The sequence below is a fragment of the Rutidosis leptorrhynchoides genome, chromosome 2 (assembly GCF_046630445.1).
Source record: "Rutidosis leptorrhynchoides isolate AG116_Rl617_1_P2 chromosome 2, CSIRO_AGI_Rlap_v1, whole genome shotgun sequence".
NCBI classification, from domain to species: Eukaryota; Viridiplantae; Streptophyta; class Magnoliopsida; order Asterales; family Asteraceae; genus Rutidosis; species Rutidosis leptorrhynchoides.
Window position 1 is genome coordinate 123,268,444 of NC_092334.1, and position 9,744 is coordinate 123,278,187.

General features: G+C 37.8%; 1 protein-coding gene across 1 annotated transcript; it reads right to left on the bottom strand.

The window, feature by feature from the left end:
• Positions 1 to 795: 795 nt before the first annotated feature.
• LOC139888224 (uncharacterized) lies at positions 796 to 1,563 on the bottom strand. Its single transcript, XM_071871248.1, has 2 exons — positions 1,411 to 1,563; positions 796 to 1,359 (listed from the first exon to the last, which is right to left on the bottom strand). The coding sequence occupies exons 1-2, from the start codon at positions 1,561 to 1,563 to the stop codon at positions 796 to 798; spliced, it is 717 nt and encodes a 238-aa protein (XP_071727349.1).
• Between the last annotated feature and the right edge of the window lie 8,181 nt (positions 1,564 to 9,744).

The window sequence follows — 9,744 nt, forward strand, 5'->3', positions numbered from 1 at the left end:
TATATGAAGCATGTAATCGGTTTTCCAAAATGCTGAGAGGTTGTCCAAACCATGGTCTGGATACCTTCCAACAAGTTCAAATTTTTTACAAGGGTTGTGATGTTGCAACCCGAATTTCCATTGATCAAGCGGCCGGAGGTTCACTCATGGACAAAACCGAGAAAGAGGCTTATGAGATAATCGAGAAGCAAGCCGATTATTCTCATGAGTGGCATCAAGAACGACCAATTACACGTAATGCTCAAGTCCATAGCGCCGATGCTTATGATGACCTTAGTTCCCTAAGTGTGAAAATAGACGATGTTGCTCAAAACATGGACAAAATCACCAAGGAAATTCATAGTATGAAGGTAGGTTGTGAATACTGTGGTGGTCTCCATTTAGGAAAAGAATGTGATGCCGGTTTAACAATGGCTCAAAAAGAAGAAGTGGCTTTCATAAGCCAAAGAAATAATGGCCACTACCAGAAATAATTGCTGAATGGGTTACCTTCAAATTGTGTGCCGTTGTCACTTACTATTTCATTTAGTACTCCAAACCGACAGACGATATTTTCCCATACAAAATTTCAGATCTGTTTGCCCGAAATTGTTTTCAGCGGTTTGGCTTCTACCCACTTTGTAAAGTAATCAATGGCCACTACCAGAAACTTTACACCTCCTGGGCCTGTGGGGAATGACCCCACTATGTCAATTGCCCATTTACAGAATGGCCATGGAGACACGATCGGTATCATTGGATGTCGCGGAGCTTTGCTTACTGGTGCATGCAGCTGACACGATTGACATTTACGTATTACCTCCGCGGCATCTGTGTACATTGACGGCCAATAGTACCGAGCTGCATTATTTTGGACGCAACTATTTTGTGTCCCCAGTGCAAAGCGCACATTCCCTCGTGCACTTCCCATATGATCGATTCAGCTTGAGTTGTATTAAGACACTGCAAATGGGGTCCCAGAAAAGACTTTCTGTATAGAATTCCTTTGTTTAACAAATACATTGGTGCTTTCATCTTAATCTTTCTTGCTTCCATTAAATCTATTGGCAATGTTCCTTTGTTCAAAAATTCTACTATCGGTGTCATCCAACTCTGCTTCTCTTCTTCAACTGCGGCAGATATACCGTCTGTCTCGATGGATTTTACTTTCACTTCCTCGACCCAAATTTCTTTCTTAAAGTGGCTGAATGTTAAGGCTGCTAACTTACTGAGCGCATCCACTTTTTTATTCGATGTTCTTGAAATCTGAGTTATCTGAAATAAATCGAAGTCTACCGCAAGCTCTTGCACAAGTTTCAAGTATTTTTGCATCGATTCATCATGTGCTTCAACTATTCCATTGAATTGGTTTGCAACTAACTGTGAATAAACTTATACAGACAGCTCCTTTACCTCGAGATATTTTGCTACCCGCATTCCGGATAACAACGCTTCATACTCAGCTTCATTGTTTGTTACAGGGAAGCTAAAGCGCAATGCGAAGGTATATTCTTCTCCTTCTTGACTTTTTAGGACTATTCCTGCCCCTGCGCCTTCTGGACCGCAAGCCCCATCTGTGTGCATTTCCCACAGCTGCTCGGGCGAAGGTGGTATTTCTTTTGATTCATGCGAGACTTCGATATCTCCGGCTGTTTCAGCCAGATAATCTGCTAGGACTTGTCCTTTTACCGCACTTCTTGGTGAGAAGCTTATCTCATGCTCACCCAATTCAATAGCCCATTTGGCCATGCTACCAGAATTTTCTAGTTTATATAGCACCTGATCAACAGGTATCAGCGAATGTAAACTTGCTAGAACGTATCAAGCAACTTTAAGTTTTTTGACAATACGTTGTTTTTTGTCATACCTGCTTTATTGGCTGGTTTGTTAGGACCATTATTGGATGCGCTCGAAAATATCTCCTTAAGCGTCTAGCCGTATGCACGAGCGCATAAACCAGTTTTTCAATTACAGGGTAGTTTAATTCGCTTCCTGTTAAAGCTTTGCTAACAAATATACATGCATTTGTACCTGTCCGCACATCATAATATATATATATGATAAATGACTATTGAATAATTGTAACATCCGTGTTACATCCGTCCCACATCGGTTGGAGAGGGGAACGAAGCATGCCTTATAAGGGTGTGGAGACCTTTCCTAGCATGACGCGTTTTGGGACCACAAGCGCAGCAGATCCTGTGAGAACTCTGCAGTTAAGCGTGCTTAGGCGAGAGCACTACCAGGATGGGTGACCTCCTGGGAAAGTGTTCGTCGTGTGTGGTCGCCAAGAAAAATCTGTGAGCAACCTACGGGGGAGACAAGGGTACGTCCCTATCTCTGCAAAGTGGACAATATCATGCTACGGGGAACGTGTTACCTGGGTTGTTACAGATGGTATCAGAGCCAGGCCCCAGACCAAACGTGCACAGCGAGGACGCTGTGTCCCATTAGGGGGGAGGATTGTAACATCCGTGTTACATCCGTCCCACATCGGTTGGAGAGGGGAACGAAGCATGCCTTATAAGGGTGTGGAGACCTTTCCTAGCATGACGCGTTTTGGGACCACAAGCGCAGCAGATCCTGTGAGAACTCTGCAGTTAAGCGTGCTCAGGCGAGAGCACTACCAGGATGGGTGACCTCCTGGGAAAGTGCTCGTCGTGTTTGGTCGCCAAGAAAAATCCGTGCGCCTATGGGCAAAGCGGACAATATCATGCTACGGGGAACGTTTACCTGGGGTGTTACAATAAGAAACAACTAGATTTTGATTTGAAGAGCGTACATGTCCCCTGTTTGCTATTAATACTGAACTTATTGCTTCTTTTGATGCTGCTAAGTATAGTATCAATGTTTCTCCCGCAATCGGCGCAGTCATTGTTGGCAACTCTTTTAACAACTTTTTCATTTCCTGAAATGCCAGTTCCGCCTCCTCTGTCCATTTGAAATCCGTTTTCTTTAAGCAGTTTTTTAATGTCCCGAAAAGGGGAAGCGATCACTCTGCGGATTTTGATAAGAACCTTGTTAATGCCGCCATTTTACCCGTTAAACTTTGCACTTCTTTTTTATTTCTGGGTGACGGCATATTTTCGATTGCCTCTATTTTCTTTGGATTTGCGCGTATCCCGCGCTCAGTTATTATATGACCAAGAAATTTTCCTTCTTCTTCTCCAAAACTGCACTTCGACGGTTGAGCTTCATAATTATATTTCTCAACGATGCAAACGTTTCTAATATATCTTTCAATAAACCTTGTTCTGTTGTGCTTTTTATCACCAAATCATCAACATACGCTTCCAAATTTCTGCCAATATGACCTTTGAAAGCCTTGTCTATTACGCGCTGGTATGTTGCTCCCGCATTCTTTAGACCAAATGGCATCTTGGTGTAGCAGTATATTCCCTGGCTTGTGTGAAAAGTAGTTTTATCCTCGTCATCTGCTGCCATCTGTATCTGATGGTATCCTTTGTACGCATCCAAAAAACATTTATATCGGAAGCCTGCCAGCAACTCGACTTTCCAGTCTATTCAGGTAGGAGATAATTATCTTTGGGACAGGCTTTGTTAATGTCCGTGAAGTCGACACACATACCACGACCCATCAGGCTTTTTTTACCAGTACCGGGTTTGCTACCCACATTTGGTACCTTACCTCTCGTAATATATTTGCTTTGACCAACTTGTCAACCTCCGCTTTCAACCATCGGCTTCTTTCCGGTGCCATACCGCGTTTCTTTTGTCGTACTGGCGTCAGACTTGGATTTGCATTAAGTTTATGCTCAGCAATTTCTCTTGGTACACCAGTCATGTCTGCTTCTTTCCATTCAAAGACAGCTGATGTTAAAGCTAAGGGGTATAAAATACTATTAAATTTTACAAGAAAATACTATTAAATACGATACAGTTTTACACAAGATATTTATTTATTTATAGAATGGATATACTTAAACCTTGCTACAACACTTATAGGCAGTGTACCTAATCGTACAGTAGTGTAGTTTTTAGTAAGTCCGGTTTATTCCACAGGGAATCTTTTAAACAAAGCTTAACGCTATATTAGTTTAATTTATAAAAATACAAATATATATATAAGTAATATTATTATTATAAAGGGGGGTTTTTACCGTTTAATGACCGGTTTGTCGATTTTAAAAAACTTTAGTCTCATTTAAAACCTAATGTAAAATATTAAATAAATAAAAGACTTAATTTAAAGCGTAAAATAAATAACGATAATGAAATTGCGATAAATAAAAGTGCGATAAAATAAAATAACAATAAATAAAAGTGCGATAATTAAAAGTGCAATTAAATATGAAAATAAAGGAAATTAAATATGAAATAAAGGAATTATGCTTATTTAAACTTCCGTAATCATGATGTTTGACGTGTTAATTTTAGTTTTATGCCCATGGGTTAATTGTCCTTTGTCCTGGATTATTCAATATGTCCGTCTGATTTTTGTCCATAACAGTCCATCAGTCATAAATATAAAGTGCGAGTATCCTCGTCAAATTATCCTTATACCCGAAGTCAAATATTCCAACTAATTGGGGACTTAAACTGTAACAAGGTCTTAATACTTTGTTTAATAATTACACCAGGATATCGACTGAGTGTAACCCAAGGTTTTAATACTTTGTTATCAATTATGCCAAGTGTCCTTGTACATAATTTCACCCCTGTTTTAATAATTCTAGTGACTATTAATTCATTCCCGTGTCCGGTTAAATGAACGATTATTCATACATATAAATATCCCGCCCATCGTGTCCGAATTGAGTGTATATGGTTATTTATAGGTACGTCCAATTGTAAATCTTTATATTAAAATTAACAAACTATCATTTAGTTAAACAAATATAAAGCCCATTAATAGCCCATAGTCTAATTTCCACAAGTGTCGTTCTTTTGTCCAAACCCCAATTATGGTACAAAGCCCAATTACCCAATTTTAGTAATTAGCCCAACATCATGATTACTTCGGATTAAATAAGCATAATAATAAGTTAGCTACGAGACATTAAATTAAAAAGGTTAAACATAACTTACAATGATTAAAAATAGCGTAGCATTACACGGACAGAATTTCGACTTACACCCTTACAACATTCGCTAACATACCCTTCTTCATTGATTCTTTTGTCCACTTGTTTGTGGATGATATGCAGTGGAGATTTTATGAGTTACTCCATATCTTTTAAGAACTTTCTCAAGTTGATTGTTACATAAATGAGTACCCCGATCACTTATTAAAGCTTTCGGTGTTCCAAACCTTGCAAAAAGACGTTTTAAAAAGTTGACTACAACTCGTGCATCGTTAGTTGGGAGAGCTTGTGCTTCCGCCCATTTAGATACATAATCAATGGCTACGAGAATATATAGATTATTATGAGATTTTGGAAATGGACCCATAAAGTCAATACCCCAAATGTCAAATACTTCACATACTTGAATGACATTTTGTGGCATTTCATCACGTTGACTTATTTTTCCGGCCCTTTGACAAGCATCACAGGATTTGCAAAGAAGGTGTGTGTCTTTGTAAATTGTAGGCCAATAGAATCCAGCATCATAAACTTTTCTTGCTGTTAGTTGAGGCCCATAATGCCCTCCTGTTGGTCCTGTGTGACAATGGTTTAAGATTTTACTAGCTTCATCTCTGAATACACATCGGCGTATTATTCCATCTGGACAACTTTTAAACAAATGTGGATCTTCCCTGAAATAGTGTTTTATATCACTGAAGAATTTCTTTCATTTTTGGTACGATAATCCTTTTTCAAGGAATCCACATGCTAAGTAGTTTGCATAGTCTGCAAACCATGGAATTTCATTATAATCTATCTTCAATAGATATTCATCAGGAAAGTTGTCTTGTATTGCCGATTCATTTAGAACTTCTAATTCAGGATTTTCAAGACGAGAAAGATGATCAGCGGCGAGATTTTTTGCTCCTCTTTTATCTCGGATTTCAATATCGAACTCTTGTAAGATTAAGATCCAACGGATTAATCTTGGTTTGGCATCTTGTTTTGAAAATAGGTATCTAAGAGCAGAATGGTCGGTATAGACCATCGTTTTTGCTAGAACGAGATATGAACGAAATTTGTCAAAAGCAAAGACAATAGCAAGGAGTTCTTTTTTAGTAGTTGTATAGTTCGTTTGTGCTCCTTGTAACGTCTTACTAGCATAATATATAGGTTGAAATCGTTTTTCAATCCTTTATCCTAAAACGGCTCCCATTGCAAAATCACTTGCATCGCACATAAGTTCAAACGGTAGATTTCAATTTGGTGTTATCATGATCGGCGCATTAGTGAGTTTCTCTTTAAGTATATTAAAAGATTTGATACATTCATGTGAAAAGATGAATGGAGCATCCTTTTCTAGGAGTTTATTCATAGGAGTAGCAATTTTAGAAAAATCTTTTATGAAACGTCGGTAAAAACCGGCATGCCCTAAAAAACTCCTAACTCCTCTAACATTGGTGGGATGTGGAAGTTTAGCAATTACATCTACTTTAGCTCTATCCACTTCAATTCCTTCCTTTGAGATTTTATGTCCAAGAACGATGCCTTCTTTAACCATGAAATGGCATTTCTCCCAATTAAGTACTAGATTTGATTGTTCGCATCTAATAAGCATTCGTTCTAGATTAACTAGACATGTTTCAAATGTATCACCGAAGACTGAAAAGTCATCCATGAAAACTTCCATTCATTCTTCTATCATGTCATGAAAAATCACCATCATGCACCTTTGAAAGGTTGCAGGGGCGTTGAAAAGTCCAAATGGCATGCGTTTGTAAGCAAAAGTACCATAAGGTCACGTGAATGTGGTTTTCTCTTGGTCTTCGGGTGCTATTGGAATTTGAAAATATCCGAAAAAACCATCTAGAAAACAATAGTAACTGTTTCCGGCTAACCTTTCCAACATTTGATCAATGAAAGGTAAGGGAAAGTGATCTTTTCTGGTGGCGTCATTTAATTTTCTATAATCAATACATACACGCCATCCTGTTACAGTCCTAGTAGGAATAAGCTCATTTTTCTCATTTGTGATGACAGTCATGCCACCCTTCTTAGGCACGCATTGAACTGGGCTTACCCATGGACTATCAGAGATTGAATAAATTAAACCTGCATCTAGCAGTTTAATAATTTCTTTCTTAACAACATCTTGCATATTAGGATTTAGTCTTCATTGGCGTTGCACATACGTTTTATGACCTTCTTCCATAAGGATTTTATGTGTGCAATACGAAGGACTTATTCCTTTTATATCATGAATCTTCCATGCAATGGCTGGTTTATGAGCTTTCAACACATAAATGAGTTGAGATTTTTCATTTTCAGTAAGAGAAGACGATATTATTACAGGTAATTCAGATTCACCATGTAAATAAGCGTATTCCAAATGGTTTGGAAGTGGCTTTAACTCTAATGTCGGTGGTTCTTCTATCGATGATTTGTATCGATATCTGTCTTCTTCTTTTAGCATTTGAATTTCTTCTGTTGTTGGTTCATATCCATTAGCTATTAGTGTAGCTAACATTTCAGTTTCATCAATTGGTTCAGTTCCTTCTCCTAAAGAACATTCTCATGTTCCTTGTAATTCTGGAAATTCTTCTAACAATTCTGCATGTGATTCTATAGTTTGAATATAATAACATGTATCATCTGCAGATTCCGGTTGTTGCATTGCTCTATCAACTGAAAAGGTAACACTCTCGTCCTCTATACTTTGGGTCAGTTTCTTACCAAACACGTCTATCATTGCTTTAGCCGTGTTCAAGAATGGTCTTCCTAATATGAGAGGAACTTGAGAATCTTCTTCCATGTCCAGAACAACAAAATCTACTGGAAATACTAAAGTACCAACTTTAACTAGCATGTTCTCCATTATCCCTCTAGGATATTTTATTGATCGATCGGCTAGTTGTATGCTTATTCTTGTTGGTTTCAATTCTCCAAGGTCTAGTTTAGTGTATAATGAATACGGCATTAAATTTATACTAGCACCTAAGTCTGCCAATGCTTCTATTGAACTAAGACTACCCAGAAAACATAGAATTGTGAAACTTCCTGGATCAGATAGTTTTTCTGGTATCTTATTCAACAGCACTGCTGAACAATTAGCATTCATAGTAACGGCCGAGAGTTCTTCCATTTTCTTTCTATTTGAGATTAGATCTTTCAGAAATTTAGCATATCTAGGCATTCCTGAAATTACATCAATGAAAGGAAGATTGACATTTATTTGTTTAAACATATCCAAGAATTTAGATTGCTCGGCTTCAAGTCTCTCTTTTTTCATTTTACTCGGGTAGGGAAGTGGTGGTTGGTATGGTTTAACATAAGGTTTAGCCTTAACTGTGTTATCTTCATTAACCTTTTCAACTACCGGTTCTTTTTCCTTATCTTGTTCAGGTTGTGGTTCTTGTGGAGTAGGAATAGCTTCATCAGAAATTACAGGTATTTCAGGTGGTTTAAGTGTTGTACCACTTCTTGTGGTAATGGCTTTAGCTGTTTCATTCCGTGGGTTAGCATTTGTATCACTAGGTAGACTACCCAGTTTTCTTTCACCTATTAACCTTGCTAGGTTACTTACTTCTTGTTCCAAATTTTGAATAGAAGCTTGTTGATTTCTAAATGCTTGAGCATTTTGTTCATTGGTTTGTTTTTGAGATGTGAAAAACTGTGTTTGAGTTTCAACTAGCTTCGTCATCATATCTTCTAAATTCGGCTTTTTATCATCAGTTTGTGGTGGTTTGTTTTGAAAATTAGGTCTTTGCTGATTGTAAGTATTATTGGATACTTGTTGATTGCTAGGACCTTGTTGATTGTTGTAAGGAACATTTCGGTTATAATTCTGGTTTTGATTGTAAATCGGTCTTGGCAGTTGATAATTATTCTGATAATTATTTTCAGGCCTTTGGTTTATGTATGAAATATTCTCTCTTTGTTCCATTGTTAGTTCAATACTGAGACAATCTTTTGTCAAATGTGGTCCTCCACACTGCTCACAACTAATTCGTATTGAGTGAATATCTTTAGTCATCTTTTCCATTCGTCTCTCGACAGCGTCTATCTTTGCGGAAATGGAATCTAAGTCATGGCTAGAATCGGCTCTAGCTGCTTTAGATGATCTAATGATATCTTTTTCTTGGTGCCACTCATGTGAGTGGGAAGCAGTGTTATCAATAATTTTGTAAGCATCAGTTTTGGTTTTCTTTATAATAGAACCACCAGCTGCAATATCTATGTCTTTCCTTGTAGTGATGTCGCATCCTTGGTAGAATATTTGTACTATTTGACAAGTGTCTAAACCATGTTGTGGACATCCTCTTAATAACTTTCCAAATCTTGTCCACGCCTCATACATAGTTTCATTCGGTTTCTGTGTGAACGTAACAATTTCTCCTTGAAGTCTTACGGCTTTAGATGCCGGAAAGAATTGTTTAAGAAATTTTTCAACTAAAACGTCCCATGTATCAATTGCCCCTTCAGGTAACGATTCCAACCAATCTTTGGCTTCTCCCTTTAAAGTCCAGGGAAATAACATGAGATATATCTGTTCATCTTCAACTTCTCTTATTTTAAATAGTGTGCAGATTCTATTAAAGGTACGAAGATGTTCATTTGGATCTTCCTTCGGCGTACCACTAAATTGGCATTGATTTGTTACCATGTGTAGAATTTGTCCTTTGATTTCATAATCTGGCGCATTAATGTCAGGATGAGTAATTGCGTGACCTTGGCCAGT